Here is a 25679-nt window from a genome sequence, read left to right as displayed (position 1 = left end):
CAGGGCAACCCTACCACTGTGCGAGGGGCTGCTAATGCTGAATCCTCTTTCTTTTTCAGGATCTCACCCTGTAGTTATCCCCCGCATCTCGACTACATTGTCTGTCCCTCCTTCCTTTGCAACTGTGCCCATCAACATAAAAACTCAGTTTAGTATGACTCATTTTTACAAGCTGTCCGTTTACTGCTCTCATATCAGCCACCTTTCTTGAAAAGGTGGCACTTACTCTCTTTACTTCTTTATTATTTTTAAATTTATTTTTATTTTAGAGAAAGCACGAGCAGGAGAGGGGGGCAGAGAGAGAGAATATTAAGCAGGCTCCACGCTCCTTGTGGAGCCCAGTGCAGGGCTTGATCCCACAACCCTGGCATCATGACCTGAGCTGAAATCAAGAGTCAGATGCTCAATCAACTGAGCCACTCAGGCACCCCTCTCTCCACTTCTTTAAATCCCACCTATTCTCCAGCCATGGCGGTTGGACTTCCTCCCACTACTCTGAGAAACCTGCTCTTGTCTGGGCCACTGACAGCCTCCATGTATCGAATCCACAGGACTCTTCCCAGTCCTTGTTCAACACAGTTGGCCACATCTTCCTTCTTGAACAGTCTTCTGACTGTGCAGTAATACCACACTGTCTTGATTCTCCCTCTCTCTCTCTCTTTCTGCTCCTGCTCTATCTCCAATAAGAAATACCGGATGCTGTAAAGTCCTGGGCCTTCTAATTATCTCTACCTTCATTTTTGCCTAGATGATCTCATCCAGACCTGAGTTTTAAGTGATCCTTTGGCTGCTGACTCCAAATTCGAATTTGTATCTCTCGCCCTGACTTTCCCTAAGTTCCAGGCTCATATGTCCAGTGTCCTACTTGCCACCTTCTCTTGATCTATAGTAGGTATCTCTAAGTTAACATACTCAAAACAGAACAATTTGCCTAGCTACGGAAGTCATCTTTAATACCCTCCCTTTTAGGGGCACCTGGGTTGCTTAGTGGGTTAGGTGTCCGCTCTTGATTTGGGATCAGGTCACGATCTCACAGTTCGTGAGTTCCAGCCCCACATCCATGTCCGTGCACGTTGGCGTCAGCGCAGAGCCTGCTTGGGATTCTCTCTCTCCCTCTCTCTCTGTCCCTCCCCTGCTCACGCTCTTTCTCTCTCTCCAAATAAATAAACAAACTTGTAAAAAATAACAATAAAGTCTCCTAAGTATGCATTTGCTTCTCAGCTTCCTTCAGGCCCCTCTTCAGCCCCAGCCCCACCTCTCTGTAGCTTCAGCTCCTCCGTAGCTCAGCCCTGCCCGTTCCCACTGCGAGCATCCCCGCACTGCGTGTGGAGCCTCAGTGCCAAGACAGGAGTGGCTGGGTTGCTGCGCCACGAATGCCAGCCCCCTGGGAGCAGCCTCTGGGACACAGCGGGCGCCTGGGTCACAACGCCCACAGGGAGAGCGGGCTTGTCCTGCTGCTGCTCTTCTGCTCTAGCGGACTGCAGCCGTGGGCTGCTGTGATTTGTCCTCTACTTGCCATCCTGAAAGTGGCCAGTCCCCAACACACAGAATCGTCCTCAGTTCTGGAAATTTCCAAGTGTCTTCTCAACTAGGAAACAGGAAGAGTCTTCCGTGAGGGTGGCTGTCTGGATCAGGATACTAATCCCATCAGTAATACCTGAATAAGTCATCTTCTAAACGTGTAAGTGATTGCTCACAGAACAGGGCGAACACTGGTGGGCCCCACAAGGACTTGACGGCAGAAATCCTGCTGGACTCCTAAACAAGTCTGCATCAATCTCATCAGTTCAGGAAAGGTACCACCACTACTGTGTTTATTGGTAAGGGTAGGCTTCCTGTGGGAACAGCCTATTTCCAAACCTCAGTGGCTTAACACCATAAAGGTGTATTTGTTTTGTGTGTCACAGTCCAATCAGCTCAGTGGGAGTGGTGAAGGGAGTGTCTCTGTTCCCCACGGTCCTCTAGGGACCCACGCTCCTTCCTCCTAATGCAGGGGTTCTTAACTTGGAGTCTATAAGTGCCCAGAAGGGTGGGCAGAATTCAGGGGGTCTGGGAACTTGGAGTGGGGGGAAAAGTGTATCTTTATCATCATTGACCTCTTAACTATAATTCAGCATTTCCTGCAGTTATGACTGATGGCATCCAACCACAGTATTAATGCCGCCTGTGACTTTACTACCAATAGAAATCATAGATGTTTTCATATCACATGATAATTTTAGGCGACATCATGAAATATCATTTAAGCTTAACACCACTTTGAAATTATGGTAGCTATTAGACTCACCTCAAGATCTTGTTATTTAATATGGTACGTAAAGAGCACATACAGTTCCATATCACAAAATACTTTTCATATTTTGGTAACTGTATTTCATTCTGCTGGCTTTTCTTTGTAATTCTATGTTTTATTTTAAGTGTTAAAAAATGCTGCTTTGAGAAGGGGCCCATAGGTTTAATGAGGTTGCCAAAAGGGTTCATAGCAAAGAGAAATTTATGGACCCCTGATCGAGTGGTTCTGCTGTCCCCCAGGCCTCAAGTGTCCTCTGCATCTGGTCAGCAGCCTGTGCTCGGATGGCACTGGAGGAATATGCAGCACTTCTGCCAGTATCCCATTGGTCCTGATTCAGTCACATGACTCCACCTGACTGCAAGGGAGGCTGGGAAATGAGGTCTAGCTGTGTGCCCAGGAGGAAAAGGAAATGGGGCTTGATGAGCACACAGAAGTGACTGTCACCATGGCCATGGGAATAATCAGCAAAGCGGCAGCATCCCAATGACCAGGGCCCTCTCAGGAGAAAACTAATTTCCTGTCAAATTCATTTCAGGAAGCATAATCATAACACCATAACAACTGGCATTGGTTGAATGATTATTCCTGTTGATGTTGTGCTAAACGATTCACTTTCGTGACCTCATTTAATCCCATAATAACCCTATGAGACAGGTACTATTATTGTTCCTACTTGATAAAATAAGGAAACTAAGGGCTTGAGAAAGTAAATCCCAAATCAGTGCTCTCAATCACTGTGCTGGACTATTTTGGGAAAATGCTGAGACCCTTGTACAAGAAGGTGGCATTGTGCCCTAGTGGAAAGGACAGTTCCTGGAGCTGAACTCGCTGGATTCCCAGCTTTGCTAGGAGCTGATTTATTGACTGGACACAATTTACTGAAGCTCTCTGTGAATCTATAAAATGCTGGTTATAAGGTTATCCATCTCTTAGTATTAAATGAGATACTCTTTTTAACAGCACTTGGCACATGGTAAGTGCTCAATTAATGTTAGATACAGTCATTAACCCCACTGTGACCACCTTAATGAAACCGAACTAAATATTCAGGGGAGCTTGGTATCTGTCAAGGATGCAGGAAAATGTCTGAAGTCACCAAGACCCTCACCAGCTTTGGGGGCATGGTGGTTCCTAGAACGGTGCGCCGAGTTAGAATAAAGGTGATGGGAAGTTGTTACTTTTCTAATGAAGGGGGGTGGGGAATGTGTTGAGATGAAAGAAAGAAAATATTGATGGGTTAGTTATCATTTTAATGTAACTCTGTCCTGTTTATAGAATTCTATGAAGGTGATGTTCAAATGCCTCTGGAAAAACTGTGGGAAAGTGCTGAGCACCGCAGCAGGTATCCAGAAACACATAAGGACCATTCATCTTGGGTAAGGCAACCCTCCCTTCAGAGCCTGATGTAGTCTCCAGGAGTTCAGTCTAAGGCCCCCTGCACTCAGAAATTATATACCACACTCTTCCTTAAAAGTTCTGAACACAGGAATAGAGACTGGGCTTGGTTGGTCTTCCTAATCACTGTGGAGAGGGCCACTTAGAGAATATAGGCCTGTGTGGCACAGTGGAAAGAAAATGCTTTAAACTTGCAAAGCCTCCCTAATTTACTTACTAAGTGATTTTAGGCAAGTCACTTCTCAGAGCCTCAGTTCCCTCTGAAAATGAGGCTAATAGTAATATCAGCCCAGCAAGGTCATGGGTAAGGGTCAAAAAATAAAATGTACCTGAGAGTGACTTATAAAATATAAAACACTAGGGTAGGGTAGGTTCATTGGACCCGCTGAAACTGTCAAATTAAATGTGCATTTTTCCCCAATGGAGAGTATTGGTGACTTTGAGCCTGAGAAGTACGTGTGTGTGTGTGTGTGTATACACACACACACACACACACACACACACACACTAAAAGAGGTTAAGAACCACTGTGTCAATCAGTGCTGTGGTTTCTGTTCTCATGATGCCTGATGACTTGGCTCCATCATTTTCTGTTGCTCAAATAAGCCCTTTATTTGTACAATCTATGCTTTTCCTTGTGTTACGTAAAAACCTTTCTAAGGAAGGAGAACACAAAGTTTCCAGCAGCAGAGATTAGGGGTCACACCAGAGAGACAGTGGACCTTCAGCAGTCCTGTCATTTATTCTCTGGGTCTCCTGCCCAAGGACCTCAGACCTGGAAGGGACCTCGGGAGGCCGTAAGTCATAGTCAGTGTGCACAACACAAATCGAAACACATGACCAACTCCCCAAGTGCTTGGACAAAGAAGTCCTTTCAACAAGATGAATGTTGAGAAATAAACACTATAGTCACTTTGCCCAACAAGGGATAAATTTAGAAAATGCAGCATCCATAAAAAAAAAAAAAGTGGTATAAAAAGAAAACAAAGTGGGTTCTTAGGTGATTGCGCTGATCTGTGCAGGCGAGTTCCTTCAGTGACTGTGGAGAGGAGCAGGGACCCACCACCCTCACGGGTAGCGAGCGCTGATGTTCGGGGACACCGCCAAGCCCTTCCAGGGCACAGCGCACAGATCACCAAGTGCCGTGTGTGTGGCGCAGCGAGGCCAGGCTTCTCCCCTCACCAGAGGGTCCAGCTTCACCCTCCAAGAAATACCACACTGAAACGCTGCAGGGCAGAACACCCTCATTCCTGTTGCTGAAGTCTCCAGGGGAAGGAAATTCTGCAGTGTCTCCCCTCAAACCTCACTGTCAGGACAACTCATAATGTAAATAGCTCAGAGTTATTTAAAGGTTTAGAAAAAAACTTCCCGAAGCTATAATCAGGAGCTAGGGTATTTGTTTTAAAGTCCATCTGCCCAGAAAATTGAATCCAATTCAATTCATGTACCTCACAGAAGCACATGCCATATAGACGTATTTATAGACTGTGAGTGGCATCTCACGATTTTTCTTTGGGTCCCCAGGCTGCTCTCATGGTGGGTAAAATTAAAAATGCAGCCACTGTATTTGCTTCCCTAGGATTCCCTTTTTACTCCGTGCTCTTAAAATTGCCTTGATGAATTAGAATTCACCACCCCGCCAGCCGCTGCACAGGAATGGGCCTGGGTTGGCAGGACGCTAGGGCCAGTCTGTGTCTGTGAAGCCTGGGTCTAAGCTCTCTCCTGGCCTGGGAGAGGGACATCACCTTTGCCGTAATCCAGGAGCTCAATTATGTGATGCCGGATGATGGAATCGTTTTAATGCAGGTTGGATGGCAGGGAGGGAGGGGAGCATCCCACAGGACCCCCAAAACATATATGCCGTCCCATATTTCTGGGGTGCACACCAAGAGTAGAAGAAGTACAGTGTTTTTCTCTGAAACCTCACTCCACTCTTGCACACCAGGGGCTGATCCTGATTTATCCCCGCGTGGGACACACAATTTCCCCCAGGCCCGTGTGTCTATTAGTAGCACTCGGCAGCCAGTAGCAACTTGGCCTGCCCTTTACTGGAAAGGAAGTGGGGACAGGAATAGAACAGGCACACATTCTTGGGCCCACTCTCTGGGGTCTTTAATGGTATGCTTGTCAGAAAGCCAAGGCCTGCCGGACCTGGTGCAGCCCAGAGGCACCTCCCCAGACGCCTCAGCCCGAGAGCTCAGGGGAGATGGGGCAAGGCCGAGAGAAGCCGCTGATCTGACCGAGCGGAGAGGCCAAGGTGAAGGGCAGGTTTTTATTCTAGGTTCTGTAGAGGGCTTGCAAGTGGGGGGAAAAGTTGATTCCAAGTCATGATCTACTACTGGTGGATATGTTCAGGAAATTTGGGGATACCTCGTGGAAGGGAGGTAGACAGAGGCCGTCCTATAAAACTAGGTTGCTGGGTGTATACCGCTTCCCTAGAAGTTGACAAATCGGATAAATCTTTTCCAAGGTTATGGACAGTTATTTTATTTTACTCAAAACTTTCTGTGGACGAGTACAATTTCTGGTGTCTCAGGGAGAACTTTGAAAGCACCAAGAAGATACTTTTCTGGTCGACAGTAAAAATTGAAGCCTTCTAACGTCAGCTTTATTTTAATTTAATAAGCACTTAGTACTTACACTTCTGCGCCCTGTATGTTTATTTGCCTAATCCTCACAATAAGCAGGCACTATGACTATCCCCATTTTATCAGTAAAGAGCCTGAAGCACTGGGCCATGGAGTCTGCCAGAATCCCACACACAGCTAGAGGGTTTCAGGATTCGAACCCAGGAGATCTGACTCCAGGATTCATGCTCATAATCGCTGTGCTACAGTATCAGCTTCATCCATTCAACATTTAATAGGCACCTACTCTATGCCAGATACATCAATATGCATGGGGAGTGAAATCACAGTGTTAGGGAAGTGATCGAGGGTTTTAAAAAATTACAGAAATGTGCCAAATCATTCAATAAAGTGAATTAAACAGAATGGATACACTTCAACAGGAGCATAGAGGATCTAGCAGTTAGGAGTTAAGTCCTGATTCCTAACCTTCAAAATACAAACCAAATTTGACTCCTGGTCACTTCCATGACCACCTGGTCGCCAGATATTGCAAAGCTCATCTGGATTATTAGTGACAACAGCCTCCTCTCTGGCCTCCTGCTCTTGCCCTCTGTCCACTATTCTCTATACATTAACCTGAGTGATCCTTTTTTTTTTAAATGTTTATTATTTTTGAGGTGGGGGGAGCGAGCGAGAGAGGGGCAGAGAGAAAAGGGGAGGGGCAGAGAGAGAGGGAGAGAATCCAAAAGAGGCTTTCTAGTGAAGAGCCTTATGTGGACCTCAATCAGTGGCCTCAAACTCACCAATGGCCTCATACTCAAACTCACCAACCGTGAGATCATGACCTAAGTGACATTGGATGCTTAAGGGACTGAGCCACCCAGGCGCCCCAGCTAGAGTGATCTTTTTAAAAAGTGACTTAGGGGGCGCCTGGGTGGCTCAGTCGGTTGAGCGGCCGACTTAGGCTCAGGTCACGATCTCGCGGTCCGTGAGTTCGAGCCCCGCGTCGGGCTCTGTGCTGACAGCTCAGAGCCTGGAGCCTGTTTCAGATTCTGTGTCTCCCTCTCTCTGACCCTCCCCCATTCATGTTCTGTCTCTCTCTGTCTCAAAAATAAATAAACGTTAAAAAAAAAAAAAAAAGTGACTTAGGTTCCTCACAACCTCCCCTCTGCCCCCCACCCTGGCTTCTATCACACTGAGAATAAAATGCAAAGCCATTCCATGGGCTGCAAAACCCTGTGCGATCTTGCCCCTGCCTTTGTTCACTGTCCCCGGTGCCCGGAGCACCAGCCGCTGGCCTCTCTGCCCTCTGTGGAGAACACTGAACCTGCCCACCCCAGGGCCGTGTGGCTGGTCTTCACTGTGTGATCTTCCCATGCATTCTGGCGAGGGTTTCTCCCTGATGTCACTCAGGCCCCTGCTCAAATGTCACTCTTCCAGGAGACTTCCTTCAAACACTCTCTTTAAAAGAATGCCTTCCCCTCATCAGTTACTCTACTAAAGGACACTAAATCTGCTTAATTTTTCTTTCTGGGATCTGTCACTACCTGACATATTCAAAGTGCATTTCCCTCCGGGTTTCTTGTCTGCCTCTCCCACTAGAATGTAAGTTCCATCAAATCACACCCTATGCTTTGTTCATCTTACTTTCAGAAGACCCTAGAAAAGTGCCTGGACATAACAGATTCTCAATAAATTGCTGAATACTTGATTGATTGAAGGAATTGTTTTAAGAGGTCAAGAAGGCCTCCCTGCAAGTGGACAGTTGAGTGTTACAGGGTAAGTCAGAGTTTGCCAGGCAGACAAGACAGAGGAAAAGCATTCCAGACAGGGGGAACAGCATGTGCAAGATTTCGAGGTAAGAAAGCCAGAGGGGTTTGTGTAATCTTGTCACTTTCTTCACTCTAGACGTGTTGGGGACTCCGACTACAGTGATGGAGAAGAGGACTTCTACTACACTGAGATCAAGCTCAACACAGACTCCGTGGCAGATGGACTGAGCAGCCTGGCCCCGGTCTCACCTTCTCAGTCCCTGGCTTCACCGCCTACTTTCCCCATCCCAGATTCAAGCCGAACAGAAGCTCCTTGTGCCAAAACTGAGACGAAATTGATGACGCCCTTGAGCCGCTCAGCTCCCACCACCCTCTACCTCGTGCACACCGACCATGCTTACCAGGTAACTTGCAAAGAACCGTGAAGGTAATCACCTTGACCCCTGACCAAAAGGAGTAGTGTTCTGACCTGTGAGGAAAGGGTAACCCAGGGGAAAAACAGCACCACACACGGAGCCCCGTAGCTGAGTTTGTTATTTCTTCTCCTTTTAAAGCCTGGATCTCACACAAATGGGACCCTAGGGGCTCTTTGGTTCCCCAGTGCTGACTGAAGATCCAACCCCTTAGAGATGTTCATAGGATTAAAATCCTTAATATTGTAAAGCTCTCAGAAGGGTGCCTGGCACACGATCTGTTAAACAAAAATAAATAAATAAATGAAAAGGTGAGCATGGAAAAGCTCAGAATGGCCCTGCGCCCCAGATCTGGGACTTCATGCCCTGCCTTCTGAATTAGTAACTAACTCTCATGGATCAGAACGGTGATTATCAGTGTTCCCCACATCAGCAGTGTCAGCATCACCGGGGAACTTGTTAAAAATCTAAATTCTTGGGACGGTCCCAGACCTACTGGACAGAAGCTAGGGGTGGGGCCCCCCCATCTGTATTGGAACAGACCCTCCGGGATCTGCTTCACTCTAAAGTCTGATAAGATCGTAGAGACAAACCCTGCAAACACAGGACGTGGCTCCTTTTCCCCACACAGTTACTAACTCTTTTAAACATTGGTTTGTTTTGAGGAGCCTGGGTGGCTCCTAAGCGTCGGACTTTAGCTCAGGTCACCATCTCACGGTTCGTGGGTTCAAGCCCTGGTGTCAGGCTCTGTGCTGACAGCTCAGAGCCTGGGGCCTGCTTCACATTCTGTGTCTCCCCCTATCTTTCTGCCCCTCCCCTGCTCATGCTCTCTCTCAGTCTCTCAAAAATAAACAAATGTTAAATAAAATTAAAAAATAAACATTGATTTGTCAATGATATTTCATAATATTCAGATTTTAAGAGAGCATTTTTTCCATAATTCTCAAACTGCCTTATGCAGTATCTTTAAAAAATCTCCTGTCTGTACTTTGTGTTCTCCTACCTTTGTTTTATAAACACTTTCCATATAGCTGAATAGTATTCGACTAAATCGAGGCACCAAATTTGTTTTAATCGTTCTCTTATTGTTAGGTATACTTTTTAGCCTCTCCAGTTTTTCCACGATCATTACTAACTGTACTGTGAAACCTCTGTGCCAGTACCTTTTTCTTCCCTTCTGAATTCCCAGAAGACTAATTACTGAGTCAGAGGATACAACGCGAACGGCTTATGGATCTTGCTATGTATTGCCAAAATATTTTCCAGTGGTGCCAGTTACAAAACCACTGTCACTAGCACCTATATTTATAATTATTAAAACTAAACCTGCGGGGGAGGCTTTCAGATATGTATTTAGTAGACTTACACTCAAGAGCAATGGAATACAGCTAATTATTAAAGTAGTAGATGCAATGAATCTCATTGCTGACTCTTGTTATGTTGGTCAAAAAGAATAATTTTTCTTGTTTGTCAGTGTTACATTTAGAAACACTGGCTCAAAATCATGGGCTTGAACCAACTGAAACTATTTTGCTCATCTGTATGACAGTTGGAACATGTAGTAGGTGATCTGAAAGGTCCTTCCCAAACCATTTATTCATAATGTTGGGATTTTTCTGTTCATAGACATCATAAATGTCCAGCATAGAAAATATTATCTTTTTTAATGTTTATTTTTGACAGAGACAGAGCATGAGTGGGGGAGGGGCAGAGAGAGAGGGAGACACAGAATCTGAAACAGGCTCCAGGCTCTGAGCTGTCAGCATAGAGCCCAATGCGGGGCTCAAACCCACGAACAGCGAGATCATGACCTGAGCCAAAGTCAGACGTTCAACCGACTGAGCCACCCAGGCGCCCCTAGCATAGAAAATATTAAAAGCACAAGCAAATAAAGAAAATTCATCCCCTAATCCCAACAACAAGAAAGCCCTTTGGGTAATACTTTTTGTATGTCCTTCAATGTGTTGTGTGTGTGTGTATATACACTCATTTTTTTAAAAAAAAAAAGGAATTTATTGGGGTGCCTGGTGACTCAGTTGGTTAAGCGTCTGACTTTGGCTCAGGTCACGATCTCGCGGTTTGTGGGTTCAAGCCCTGCGTTGGGCTCCGTGCTGACAGCTCAGAGCCTGGAGCCTCCTTTGGATTTTGTGTCTTCCTCTCTCTCTGCCCCTCCCCCACTCACACTCTCTCTCTCTCTCTCTCTCTCTCCTTCAAAAATAAATAAACATTAAAAAAAATTTTTTTAATGTGAAAAAAAAAGGAATTTATTGTAGTACTGTTTCTCTTGTGCTTTGTTTTTGCCATTTAATATAGAATGAACATTTTCCCATGCCAATGGGTATTCTTCAACAACATCAGGCTCTGTGGGTATATTACCCACTTCCCTATTATTGGACATTTACGTTTCCAGTTTTTTGCATAATACATAGTTCGGCAGTGACCATCCTCATAAAAATTAAAAAATTACCCTCCTGAAATGTACCAATTTACAAACCCAGCATCACTGTATAAAACTATTTCCCAATTTGATAGCGAGGCATTGTGTTTTTCACACAAATAGTTATATGTTCTAAAATAAGTATATGTATGTATAGTAAAATCTGTTTTCAGAAATAATCAAAAACCTTCTCCTTTTATTCCTTAGACTGCCAAGACACATAAAAAGTTGATTTCTAGCTATTCTCTTTGACTATGTTTAATCTCCTCCTGTTGGATATTTAGTCTAAGTTATTAATACAGCTGAAATCATGTTTGAGGGCCTACCTAGGCAATGATGGCTTAAGACTCTGAGGAAAAATGTTCTTTCATAACAGTGTTCTGTTTTCTGTGTAACAGGCCACACCCCCTGTGACCATTCCAGGGTCGGCCAAGTTCACCCCCAACGGCAGCAGCTTCAGCATTTCTTGGCAGTCTCCTCCAGTTACCTTCACAGGCATTCCAGTAAGTAGAAAAATAAAAAGCCAGAAATCTGGTCAAAGCTGAACATAAATTTGGAGAACAAATTGTCAAAACACGCAAGGAAAAGGCAAAACTCACAATGCCAGAAGTACTCTATTTCTTTTTTTTTTTAATTTTTTTATTTTCCATAATTTACTTATTTTTTATAATTTACATCCAAGTTAGTTGGCACATGGTGTAGCAATGATTTCAGGAGTAGATTCCTTAAGCCCCTTACCCATTTAGCCCATCGCCCCTCCCACAACCCCTCCAGCAGCCCTGTTTGTTCTGTATATTTAAGATCTCTTATGTTTTATCCCCCTCCCTGTTTTTATATTATTTTTGTTTCCCTTCCCTTATGGTCATCTGTTCTGTGTCTTAAAGTCCTCATATGAGTGAAGTGATATGATATTTGTCTTTCTCTGACTGAATAATTTCGCTTAGCATAATACCCTCCAGTTCCATCCACATAGTTGCAAATGGCAAGATTTCTTTCTTTTGGATTGCCGAGTAATACTCCATTGTATATATATATACATGTATATATATATATATACATACCACATCTTCTTTATCCAGTCATCCATCAATGGACATTTGGGCCCTCTCCATACTTTGGCTATTGTCGATAGTGCTGCTATAAACACGGGGGTGCATGTGTCCCTTTGAAACAGCACACCTGTATCCCGTGGATAAATGCCTAGTAGTTCAATTGCTGGACCATAGGGTAGTTCTATGTTTAGTTTTTTGAGGAATCTCCATACAGTTTTCCAGAGTAGCTGCACCAATTTGCATTCCCAAGAAGTACTCAATTTCTTAACTGGTATCTGTAAACTCTTCAGCAATGTGTTTCATAGCCCAGACCAGCCCAGCTTCTCTGTGAAAAAGGTGTGATGACTGGCATTTTGGAAAACTAGGAGAGACCTGCAGCTATTGATAAACAACTTGTTAGAAATATATCAAGATTTTTTGTGTTGGTGGCATAGTTGTATGTTTCCAAAAGGCTCTGTAGAATCAATACAAGCTGAACTCAGATGCTGAACATAATAAAAGAAAAAGACCCTGTAATGAATAATATTTACCATTATAAGTAACTTTATAAAACTTATGACTTTGAAATTATTATTTGTGGGTATGCCAATTTGGAAGTCCAAAAATAACATAAATTTAAATAATGTTTTTTCCTCCAAAGCTTGAATAATCCATGCTGATGGATACTCTGAAAATAAATGAGTGCTGAACTATGCAATCAGGTTTTAGTAGTATATAAGAATTGGTTTGACATATTGACTGCTGTCTGATAAATCACCATGAATTAACTTGATTCCTAACCATTCCTTTAAAAATATATTGGGTCTTTTATAGCTTATCACAGAATATCCACAGGCCTACCCACTGTTGATGCCCACAGTGGTTTAGAACTCCTGATAAGGTTCACAAAGTGGCTTATGATAACAGATATTAACCTTATTCTCGCCTCTCCGCCCTCTCCCCAAGGACCTCACAAAAGCTTCTTATTGTCAACCACTGGCAGCTCCCAGAGGTTTCCAGAAAATACTAAGGCCTCCTACAGGGCTGATAAAAATGAAAGCGGCTCAGTCAGTTATGCTGTGCTCTGTCGATGAATATTTATTAAATTCCCAAGGAGAATAGCCAACAATAAAAAGCATCCTGCTGGCAGCAATTTGGGAATTTGTGGATTCCAGAAAATACTCCTGGAATTTGATTTTTAAATAATAATCGAGGGTCTGGAGTAATTATGAAAGTCGCCTGCCTCATCCAATAGTAGTATCAGTTTTACTCCTGGCAAGAACAGTGATCTACTGAAGAGGGTGTCAGAGGTCAGCAATCAGTCCTTTGGGGGACTTTTTTTTTTCTTAGTAGACATAAAAAGACCCAGAGTGGTTCTCGATATCACATTTGAGACAACCCTTCTAACCTAGAAAGGCAGCTATAATTATAGAATTATAGAAACTCACTGTTCTGAATCCTGTTAATTCCCATCTTTGATTTGAGAAGAATTTTCAAGAGTATACACCTTATTGCTTACCTGGTGTATAAACAAGTGTAACATGTGGGTGGAACAGTCCAGTTCAGGCTTCTTGTCAGGTTACCTCTGTGACCAACCAAAATGCAATTTCTTTGCCTTTGCTCTGTTAATTAAATCATCTCCTTCTGAAATACAGAGAAATCACTCTGAGTGGTTTCGTACTAGCTACATGTCCTCCAGAGTTCCTAAATGTCTTACACAGTAAGATACCAGCCAGGACACCTTCTATTGTTTATTTTCCAGCAGTGAAATCTTCTCTGCTGTGAACACGGTGTCTATCTCCACCTTCATCTCAATGCCCTAGATTTTTCAAAGTCCCTAATTTCATTGGTTACCAGGGACATTTTAGACAAGAACTTTGACGTAAAGTATATAGAGTGGCTAGGTTAACTAGGTATCCCACTCAAATCCTAATTTAGCTTCTGATTTATTCTTTCACCAGAGAATTCTCAATCTATCTGGTTGTGTAATGTTTCAGCCAACCCTTTAGACTGTCTTAGCAGCCATTCCTATTTAAAAATAAAGATATGGGGAGGGAATGCTATTTTCCAAGGCTTTGTTTTACCCTAGGAAGAAGGCTCACTATTCAAAACGTTCTTTATGTTGCTAAATTACCTATCAATCCTTTTAAAAAAAAAAAAAAAAGTGGGTACGGAGCACCTGGGTGGCTCTGTCGGTTGAGCCTCTGACTCTTGATTTCAACTTGGGTCATGATCTCACAGTTCGTGGATTTGAGCCCCACATCAGGCTCTGCACTTAGTGCAGAGCCTGCTTGGGATTCTGTCTCCCTCTCTGTCTCTCTCTGTCCTTCCACTTCTCTCTCTCTCTCTCAAAACTAAATGTTTTTTTAACACAAAAAAAGTCTTTAAAAAAAACGAAAAAGTGGGTGCATACTGTGTGTCTCCTTTGACTGAAGGCTGGATCTTACAACTCCACGCCACACAGACACAAGACTGGCACACGTCCACTGACTAGGTGCCAACAACTGTCCAGGAAGGTTAGTCCATCCCTAGAAGATGGGGAGCCAGGGTGACTTTAAGAGCATATGAATTCCTACCTTCTAAATTAATGTAGTAAGGGTTTCAGACAGAAGCTCTAAACATTTTCAATTATAATGAATTAGTGTTGGTGATGGCCTCAACCATATCCAAACTGAAGAACAAAGCAGTTTCCATTTTATAAAATGCTCTTTAAAGAACACATTTCTCTTTGTACCCCAAAACAAATGCCCTGAGGTTGTCAACTCTATTTAAGGTTTCGTTTTTTTCCCCCGCCGTATCTTGAAGACCTGGTATGGGGGGAGGGGGGGATGCTTTTATATGCTTCCTAGAGAATGGAAATAATCTCCTTCTGAGAAATCCCAAGGTTTGCAGGATTTTATTTATTCATTTGCCTACACTAGATTTCCTGAACATTGGGCTTTAATAAGTTCCCTGGGTAAGACCTCTTCCCTGAGGTGTGTTGTGGAGAAGGCTGTTCTGCGTATTTACAAATGTAACTGGAGGTTCACTCTTTTCTAGCCCAAGGCTGCAAATGTACAGGTAGGCAGAAGACCCTCATTAATTACAGCATTCTTTGAGCTGTTTTTCCCAAATGACCCCGTCTTTTCTTCTAATTATCTACATTCTTTTCTCTGTCTTTTCATGACAAAAAGCTGAGAGTTTTTGGCCCCTGTATGAGTCTGCCCATAATGCCATAACACAATATCACAGACTGGATTGCTTTAAACAACCAAAATGTATTTTCTCACAGTTCTGGAGGCTAGGAGTCCTGGATCAAGGTGCTGGCTAATTCAGCGCCTGGTGAGAGCTCTCTTCGTGGCTTGTAGAGGGCCACCTTCTCACTGTGTCCTTACATGGCCTTTTCTGTTGGTGGGGGCAGGGGGTGGGGTAGAAAGAGAGCCCTTTGGTATCTCTTCTAATAAAGACACCAGTCCTACTGGATCAGGGTCCCACCCTTTTGACCTCATTTATCTTTAATTACTTCCTTAAAGGCCCCGTATCCAAATATAAGCACACTAAGGATTAGAGCTTCAAAATATGAATGGGGGGGGGGGGGGGGGCGGGCGGGGCGGGGACAACACAAACATGCAGTCTACAACAAGCCCAGGCAAGCAAGAGCTAACAAACCTGCTATCTAAAGGCCATTCCTGGAGGCTTCAGGCTGAAAGGAGGGTCTCCTAACCTAAAATAGCAATGCTTAATTGTTAGATATTTACCCGTATTTTTTTTTAACACCTTGATGGAGGATTCAGAATAGTATGTTATAAGAGGTTACAACCAAGACAAGGATGTGGTTTTCTTCCATTTGAGAGATAGAAAACCACAAAGAAACGAAACTTCCCCAACGTGTTTACAGATGGACACAACATTCTTATTATTGCTCTGGTTTGAGGCTCAGATGCAAATCCTGACTCTGGCATTTACAAACTGTGACCTCTAGCTGCTCACATGACCTCTCTTAATCAATGTCCTCAACTGTAATCTACCTCATAGAGTTGTATCGTTGAGCACAGCGCCTGGCACTGGCTGACACTGTGGAGCACTTACGATCATTGCTGCCTGGGACGTGTCTCATTGCTGTAAAACAGAGGTCAGAGGTGGATTCTCTCTATTTGGGATTGACTGATATAACACACATATACTGAACCTGTGAGAGAGATTAGCCATGATTTTTGCAGACTGAAGTTCTTTCAACTGAAATCATATCGAATCAGCAGAAAGATTAAGGCATATACAGTCCTCCATGCTTCCCAGGCTATGTGGGAAACTGCATTACTGTGTGAGATGTGCCATTCACAGCAAGGTAGTCTTGCCGGGAGTCTTCAGCCCATGTGAAGCACGGAAGGACCAAACACCCCCACCCCGATGAGCCCCACGAAGCGCTGCCCCACGACCTCCACCGAAGCCCACGTAAGGAGCTGAGTCCTTAAGGACCGAAGAAAAACTGTTCTCTAGAAAAAAAAAATAAAATGTACTCTATACAACATGCCCCCACATAGAACTTAGAAATGATTAAGATATAAAACCGATAAGAATTGACAAGTGGAGACCACTGGGAGAGAGGGCCACAGTAATGCTGCGTAGGGCTTTATCTCAGCGCACACCACGCTTCCATCAGCGGCGTGGCAGGATGGAAGAACGGAAAGAGCAGGGCCTGTTCTAGTTCCTTCAGAACAGCTCCAGCGTCAGCCGGTAGGAGACAGCCTGTGTTCAGGTGCCGCCCTGGCACTTACCGTGTGGTGGCTTACTTCACTTCACTTCACTTCTCCGCTTCCGTATTGAGAAGGTGGAAATGATAGCAGTGCTGCTTACCCTGGGGTCGCTGTGGAGATGAAAGCAGATAGCACTCACAGGCACTTGGTTTAAGGGCGCTCGGCAAGTTACCACTACTGCTACTTCCTCTGGGATGCTGTGCAGGCCACCTCCCTGCTCGAAGTCTAAATTATCTTATCTACAAAATGCAGATAACAGCGCTCCCTTGCAGGGGTTTTGTGAGGATTAAAAGAAATCATAAATCACCTAGTAGCCCGCCTTTCACATTGGCCAGAGCTAAATACACGTTAGTTCCCTGCACCGGCCACCACCTCTCTGCCCCACCCGCAGCCCCCACTAAAACGAAAAGCTGAACCGTGACTGTCTTGCTATTAGAATTGTCGAGAAAAACCCACAAGTGAGGTCATATTGATCCTCACGCAGAACGGATCTACACGCCAGCGTGTGATGTGGGTCCTGGTTTCTCCTGTGTCGTGCCCCGGAAAACCCAGGTCTGTCGCTGCTGGACAGGACAATAACACGCATGCCCAGAACTCCCGAGTTAAGAAAGCCATCGGCAGGAATGAAGACTGTAGAGAGGGGTTATTCCTGCAGTCGGTCCGTATTCCTCAAATGGTGTTCCTGGAATTTTCAAACACCTGGACCTCACTCCCTTCTCAAACCAACCACACCACCAGTTTTCTCATGTCTGTAAGTGGCCCACCGTCCCTGCAGCTGCCCAGGCCAGCACCTAGGACTCCCCCTTGATCCCTCTCGATGCATATCCCTGATTCTTCTAAAGATTTGTCCTCGTTTTTTCCCATCCTTCACCGAGTCCTAGATCCTGCCTGATCCTGCCATAAATCCAGCCACTTCTCACCACCACTGCCATCCCCTTGTCTAAATCGCCAGTACATTCTTTCCCCCCAAATAGTGCAAAAGCCTCTAAACTAGACTGCAGGGCTTCTCTCCATACTGTCTCCAGTTCACTCTCAAAGGAGCCAAAGCATTAATCAGACGTCTCTCTTTCTTAAAATTCTCCAATGGCTTCTCTGGCCCTTAGAATGGTGTTCAACTCAGGGATGCCTGGCTCAGTCGGAGAGAGACTCTCTCTCCCTCCCTCTCTCTGTCCCTCCCCCACTCATGCATGCGTTCCCTCTCTCTTTCTCTCTCTCTCAAAAATAAACATAAAAAAGAAAAAGAATGACATTCACCTAAAATTCATCCATCCCAGCCAGGAGGCTTGCCCTGAATCTACCGCCTCCTGCCCTCCCACCCCCAACTTCCACACCGTGTGTCTTCTGGCCCCCTTGGCACTCTGCATCTGCAGGCCTGTGCCATTGTGCTCCCTTTCTCCAGAGTGCCCAGGAGATAAAAGGCAACCCCTCAGGGGCCTTCTCTCACCACCTTCAATAAATAAACGTCCTCTCCCTTGATGATGCTTTGTCTCTTGGCCTATTTTATTTTCTTTAGGCACTCATCACTAAAGTGATCTTATGTGTTTGTATTTCTTGTCTGTCTCCCCACTAGAATGTATGCTTTATAGGGGCAGAGACTTGGTATTGTTCACAGCTAGGTACCCACAATCTAGAACGGTGCCTGGTGCATAGTAAGTACTTCATAAATACCTGTTGAATGAAGAGCGCCCTATCATCTCATATCACCCAACACAAAAGGGGTGTGGCAGTTCTGCACAATTTAGAACCTTCCACATTATCCCCAGCTGATGTTATGTCAACTAAACCTCTCCTAGTTCTCTTGCTAATAAGGCAGTATTCTTCAGATTCTATGAATTCTACAATTTTTAAATTTTTTTAATTGTCTTGACCATTTAACAATGCATATGAGCACATTCTAGATCACTATGGTGGCTGTGAACTCTGAAGCCTTCACTCCCTCTGGTCTGCTGCTATGCACACTGGTCAAGGATGGGATGTGGAGTAGGTGGGGGGAGGGTAGATTCAGCTCCTGGAAAGGCCTACATAGCTGTCTAAATCAAATGCATATACTGAACTCCAAAGCTTTTGTTTTAAAAAAAAAAAAAAATGTGTGTTAACTCACTTCTTCTGGCCCTCACTCCTACCCAGCCTTAGCAAAACAGTAAAGACCAATGGTACAGAATAATTCAGAATCAGAGCAACAGTGGTTTAAACTGCTAGGTTTTTACTTAGCTTTTTAATTTTTTAAATTAATGTCTAGGAAAATAATACTGATGTATATTCCTTTGAATTGGAACAAAGCACGTATATTCCTTTGAATTGGAAGAAAACAAAAAGTGCTAGTATCTATACTAGAAAAATTCAGAAATTCAGAATTCTAGTATCTATACTAGAGAAATTCAGAAATTCAGCATAAAAGTATGCTTTAGGAATGTTCCCATGACTGTCAGTCGGTCATGGTACTTTGGTACTTCTGTGGCCATGTTGGCTTCTAGATAATTAAGTTTCTAAATTCATTAAAGGTCTGCACTTCTGTTTATGGCAATGTCATATATTTACTTGGAATACCATTTATCTTTTCTTATAAAAATTCTTTTTTTGTAGCTGTTGAGAATCCCTGGTGCTGGGAAAATCTTTAGCATTATGAGAGCAGGTGATGCAAAGGGACGGGTAAGAAATGCCAGAGGAATCCAGAACAAGAGGCCCTCCTGCTATTGTGACTGAGAGGCAGAGGTGTAACAGGGTGAAACACATGCTCTGGCATCAGGTAGAGCTCAACACAGAGCTGGCCCTGCCATTACAAGTTCCATGACCTTGGCCAAGTTATTTAACCTCCCCATGCCTTGGTTTCCTCATCTATAAAGTGGGAACAAGCATCGTACTTACCACGTGGGGTAGTTGTGAAAATGAAAACTATTGTCAGCGAACCTGGCACATAGCAAATGCTCAGTAAGTATTTCAAAAGTCAATGGATGACTTTTGTTCTTGACTTTCTTGGGCTCTTTGCTTCTAGACTTTATTCCTGTTTGGATCCTACAGTCTGCTGTGTGGATGTCTCATGCAAGAAGCCCTTTATTTAGGGGGTGTGAATGATCTCTTAAAGCAAACAGGAGGCCAAGGTCCATGTTGTGGTATTCCCATTGACTAGCCTTCTAATTTGAGATAACTGTCTTCACCTCTCTAGCTATTTGCCTTTTTTCAAAGGTAGATCATAAGCCTTACAATAGGTGAGACTATATTTTAAGGTTTGGAATATTATTCAAGTGAAAATATGTTACTATGGGCAACCTGGAATGCACGCATGAAGTCATGAAGATTTTTGAAGTATTAATTGTTGTCGAGTCTTTCCTGTATGGGGAGGCATTTAAATTCACCTTTAACCTGTGTCTCTGAGAACAAAGCACATCATTTCTGTGGCTGATGGTCAGGTGCCATGGCCCATGTGGCAAGGGCTAAATAAATGCACAGTGAGGAGAACCCGCCCCATCAACTTTCTTTTCCATGTACTTACCAGGTGTCACCAACGCATAATCGTCCAGTGGGCACGGGAGAGCAGAGACAGCACACACACACCGTCTTGTCCTCGCCACCCAGAGGGACGGTCAGCCTGAGGTATGACTGCTTGAAGCTCCACACTCCTCATCTCGAGGGAATCTGCTGAGAAACAGAAGAACAGCAAGGAAGAGAGAAACCAGACATACGATCTTCCATAAAATTTCTCTGGAATGGACAAAACACCCTTTATTTTGTTCCCTTGGTTTTCCCCACCCAGAAATTATTAATGAAGATTTATTGTTTTTGGGGGGAGGGGTGGTAACAGTTTGCAGTGAGTTTTCTCGCAGAATAGGTACTGGTGATTACTGGGTCTATTTAAAGCCATATTTGCACTAACCCCTGTATTAAGAGAACTATAAGGCATAGTTTTTAATGTACAGATCAAGGAGAAAATCCTCAGGATTCCCTTAACCAGAATGCTAGAAATTTGAAAAGCAAGAGAGCACTTGAAAATACCTATTTAAAATGTAAAAGAAGAAACCTCTCTAGTGGTATTTTTTTGTATTTACTTGCTTAATTCAATTTTATGAAGATGGCCAAATGGACGTGCCCACAAATGAACAAGTAGAAGCTTAAGAGTTATAGTAGCAAATTGTGGGTGCCTGGCTGGCTCAGTTAAGCGTCTGACTCTTGATTTGAGGTCAGGTCATAATCCCAGGGTCGTGGGATCGAGCCCCAAATTGGGCTCCAAGCTGAGCGTGGAGCCTGCTTGAGATTCATTCTCTCTCTCTCTCCGTCTCTCCCTCCGTCCCTCTGCCCCTCTATCCTGCTTGCGCACACTCTCTCACTCTCTAAAATTAAAAAAAAAAAAAAAATTAAAGAGCTGTGGTAGCAAATTGTAATAGCTAAGTGTAGTGGCCATGAAAACATCCAGCACGTTAAAGTCCAAACCTGGTAAAAACCCCTACTTTGTTTCTTAACATTGTTTCTTACTCTTTCAAGGGATCTCAAGCCCTCCGTAGAATGAATGCCCATTGAATCAGTCCCACAGAATAAACGTTCCGTGTCTGTCTTACAGAAAGCCCAGGGGAGAAGGCAAGAAGTGCCGGAAGGTATACGGCATGGAGAACCGAGACATGTGGTGCACGGCCTGCCGCTGGAAGAAAGCCTGCCAGAGGTTCACGGACTGAGGAGAGAGGCTCACCAAGCGGGCGGCCCAGGGCCCTGCTGCCCTCGCCTTCCACTGCGGGTTTGGGAAAGCACTTTTGCTTCTGAACAAAATACACTTGAAGCCCAGGAAAAGCACTTCCAGGAAACTTGGTGGAATTACAGCAAAAAAATAAGGTCACCACCCTCCACTGCTCCTGCTGAGAATCCAGCCTGGAGCGGCTGTAACTATTTTTTTTTCCTTGAAAAGAAAAGTCAGCTTTTTTTTGCTGTATGCCTAGGTCTGCAAACTGTGGACTTCCATAGCAATGGAACCAACAAAGCCCCTTTTACCTAGAAAGGAGGCATATTTTGATAAGCTTTCTGAATAATGCCATTTCTGAGATTTTTTGACATCGTAAAAAAAAAAAAAAAGCGACGCGTTATTCAGTAGCATTTGTACAGAGAACAACACTTGCTTTCATCGTGAATACTATTTTCCCTGTTTTCCATTTGACTTCCTGGAGCAGTGCACATCATGATGTGTTGCCGGAAAGTGCAGCACTCTGGGTATCTCTTCTATGTCTTGTTTGTTTGTTGTGTTTGCAAGAATGGCCCCAGACGGAACCGTGGCTTGGAGGGTCCCAGATGGCATAAACCCGAAAGGAGATCACCAGCAGACCTCAGACCCTGAAGCTGAGTTCAGGACATCCCGCTGTAACGTTGGGAACATCTAGGAGTCTTCCTCAGATTTCTAAGAAGCCCTTCCTCCGAGAGGTGGCTCAGCTCATTCTCTACCTGTCACAGCTCGATCAACGACTGGCACAGGTAGCCACCTGGGTAAGCCTCGATGCTTCTTTCAGGGATGCAACGCGAGCCGCAGCACAGATCCGTTTGTCACTGCTTGTGTGACAGTGCTGTTGCCAGGTTAGTGGGTTGTCGGGCCGTCCCTCAAAACCCCACCACTGGCTGGTTTCAGAACAGGTAGAGAATTCCGACAATCCCAGCAGGTTTGCTGTAGACAGCGGAGTACAGCCTAACACATCCCCCTCTGTTCAGAAAGACATGTGAAGTCAGCAAACCGACATCCATTCTGAGTGCACTTTCACAGGTTTTATGCTTTAGCATGTCTGGGAGATGGGTTGATGGACAATACAGGCGTGATCTGAGTACATGGAAGGTCCAAAACTTTGTTTTTCTTATTCAAATACTGGCACTGTTCGCTTAGAATTTGCTCAGAGGGGAACATACAGAACACCAAAAGGAAAATGCATGTGGGTATAGGAATCTCTCAATTTAGTAGGACCAGGGCTTGCACTGTGTTGCATTTAGCAGGTTTCCTAGCCTAGTATGTTTGTTTGTTTTGGTGGTAGTGGTGCGGGGGAGGGAGTAGTTGTCACGTTCTATATGTACGCTCATTGTCTGTCTGTCCCACTCTCGATTGCCCTGCTAAAGAGTTACTTCTCCTATACCTATGCAAAGGATTAAGAGCACCTTATAGGATGCACTGTGTCAGGATGGGGAGCCGACGATCAGCCATAGGAATGTTCAGTGAAATTGCACAGAGGAGAGGTTAATATATGTTTAGAAATTGTACATACACGTTTGTTTTAGAGTTGAAAGAAGTCAGTTAGGAATAGCAGAAATCCTTTTCCTTTTAGAAGCAAGGGAAATAGAAGGAGGTTTCACAGTGTAATAGCCACAACCTATACATTCATAGATTTTGGCAATTTTATTTTGTAAGCTTTCATGTGACTTTTTAAATATTATTCCTCAAAAGAGATCCGGTTTTCCTCCTTCATTTATTTTTCTCTTAAAAACATGTATTTCAAGAGAGCAGGAAAAGAGCTTCCTTTACCTTCATGGGTAATTGAAAATCATGTTTAATTTCATGATTTCCAATCAATAGTAGCCACAGCACCAGCTATAATGTGTGTTTTAGTATTTATGAGGTCAGCCAGGAAAGGGCATATTTTTTTAAGGGCAGAAGTGTATTCGTATCCTCAACCCCAGCATGTCTTTTCTCCTCCCTGGAGTCCTCTTGCTTCCCTGCAGGCACCCTCTGCTGTGCCATGATGCTCCCTCTGGCCTGGTCCGGGAGGCTTGAGCTGTGGGTGGATTGCCCCGTGGCCACAATGAGTCCAGAGCCGGTGAACCACTCGAGCAGGTTCTCCGTGTACTGAAATGATGGCTGGGATGCAATCCTAGAGCAGAGGTTTTTCTCTTCGGCAAATCTCCCTGGCTCTTGATCCTTGGATTAATTAAGTCCCTCATCAAAAACAATTACAGTGATGAGGGGCTAAATCCATCCTCCCCACCACCCAGAACTTTGGGACACAGGGAAGGAGAGGTCTTTGTCCTGGAGGGAGGTTTTGTGGCTGCGCCCTAGAGATGCAGCACATGATTCGTTCTGAGCTCTGGCCTGGAGGAGCCATGCTCAGTCCTTACCTGGGTTTTTGCCAATGCACAGGTATAAGCAGAAGCGTACAGCTGAATGCATCTTCCCTGGGATTTCTTGTCCTTTCTAAAGGCTTCTCTACACATACTCTTCTGCATCCCCAGTCACGCGGGGACTCCTTTCTGCCTACTGGCCCCGGTCTCTGGGTACTTTCTTCTCTGGCACAGGTGTGCACAGACCGTCAGTCCCTTCCTGCACACACAGACATCCATTTTTGGTACCAAGGCATGTAATAACTGGAGAACCATCAAAATTACCTGGCTGGCCTTGGGAAAAAAGTGACTAACTTCTTTGCAAGCCACCCAGAAAGCTACGAATTGCAATATACAGCACTGATTGTAAAAGTCAAAATTACAGGAAAAAAAAAGACATACAGCCATTTTGTTATATTTTGGGACTAAATTAAGTGCCAAATCAAGCCCGACATTCGTTTTATGCCATCCTGGTGGTACCACGTTCTTTTATGTCTTCATTTGGCAGGGGGAGGCAGGGGGTGGGTGCAAAGGGCAGTCCCATAGCATGCTGGCTGGTTAACCAGAGCTCCGTCCATCCCACGGATCTCAGAGACTTGTCTGTTCAAAAGGAATGGCCATACTATGGAATCTGGACCCAAAGTATTTCTAAATAAGGCGTGCTCTAGCCTTTTGACCTTTCTCTCCCTTGATACTTCTTCCTTCAGAAAACAGTTCTCATCTCTGTCTAAGAAGGCATTTCATAATAATGGACAGGCATTCTTCAGGTAGCTGCAAAGCAAAGAGAGTTCATCATCCAGCAGTAGTTTTAAGCCTTAGTCCTTCCCAGAGGACGTGCACCCAATTTATGGGCAGCAGTGTGACAAGCTGGAGAAGACACCCAGGTAGCAAGTGGGTGGATTGGAGGCCAGAGAGGAGAGACAAGAGGTCCATGGACATCTGGCTCCCACTCACCTTGTTAATGCTGATCGGCCAGTGGTGACTGTCCCTGGACACCTCGGAGGGAGCTGTCATGTCGTCCCTCCAGGAGCAGCTGCCACTCCCGTGCACGTCTCTAGTGGGCACGGACCTCCCTCCACCTTACTTGCCGGAAAGTTTCCTCTCCTGGTTGGTAAAAGCCAGGGTCAGGAAGAAGGCAGTGGGTTTCTGAACGGGTGCGGGCTCCGCGGTGAAGTGCCTGTCAGCAGCTCCGTGCACCGGGGTGCCCTTTATTAGGTGATTCCCTGTCCAGTCACAACTGTGTTGCAGATGAACACTTTCAGTAGAGAACGATGGGTGTTGCAGTTCCTGGGCTTTCCAAAATCTTCTTAAAGAAATAGTCACACGAATGGTGCAAAAGATTTCTGAGACCGAAATGCCTCGATCCCATGTCAAGATTGTCTGCGTTTAAGTCGGCTGCCTGCGGTGTCACACCAAGCCACGCTTTTGAAAGCCGCCCTGGGTTCCGTAGTAGCCAGCACGGCTGACCTGAGTCCTCCTTCATCCGGCTTCACCGGAAAACAAAAGAGCAGCATTCACTTGCGAATGTTTAGAGGCAGGTGGCAAGAACTGTACGTATAGGAGAGGATACCTTGAGAATAGTAGCAAAATACTGTAAATAATATTCATTTCCTCAGGGAAAATTAAAGGGTATGTGAAAGATAGATCTGGAAGATCCTAAGACTAGAAAGACTTTTATTATCTCTAGAGTCTTTCCCAGTCAGAACAGTTTGGGTGGTATTTTTGTTTTTAACGAACATGATAATTATTTCAAGACAAATTTACATGAAGTGGACGATGTCAACTTTTTGAGGAGCAGTGCTCTATGGAAACAAGCGGTTTCTTTGTAGCTGACCTGCAGTCTAAGGCTGACATTTGAACCACAGGCACAGTCCCTGGTGGGTATTCACAGACTGGTGTAAGGCTTTTTCTGAATGTAATTGTGAGTCCGAAGCCTCGGTGTTCCTTTTCATAATCACCCGGTTGATGACTGTACACAGAATTCT

At 44.6% G+C, this 25679-nt stretch overlaps 1 protein-coding gene across 1 annotated transcript in view; it reads left to right on the top strand.

The window, feature by feature from the left end:
* ZNF704 (zinc finger protein 704) overlaps window positions 1-21308 on the top strand; it is a 228918-nt gene extending 207610 nt beyond the window's left edge. The window contains exons 5-9 of the mRNA XM_047073774.1: window positions 3569-3669; window positions 8167-8434; window positions 11279-11383; window positions 20138-20235; window positions 21197-21308. Coding sequence (XP_046929730.1) covers window positions 3569-3669; window positions 8167-8434; window positions 11279-11383; window positions 20138-20235; window positions 21197-21308 — 684 coding nt within the window. The remainder of the gene's footprint in view (window positions 1-3568; window positions 3670-8166; window positions 8435-11278; window positions 11384-20137; window positions 20236-21196) is intronic.
* Window positions 21309-25679: the final 4371 nt, after the last annotated feature.

The sequence above is a fragment of the Lynx rufus genome, unplaced genomic scaffold, assembly GCF_022079265.1.
Source record: "Lynx rufus isolate CCGP_SWC_20201006 ecotype Redwood Valley unplaced genomic scaffold, mLynRuf1.p SCAF_12, whole genome shotgun sequence".
Lineage (NCBI taxonomy): Eukaryota > Metazoa > Chordata > Mammalia > Carnivora > Felidae > Lynx > Lynx rufus.
This window is presented reverse-complemented; position numbering and strand designations above follow the sequence as displayed.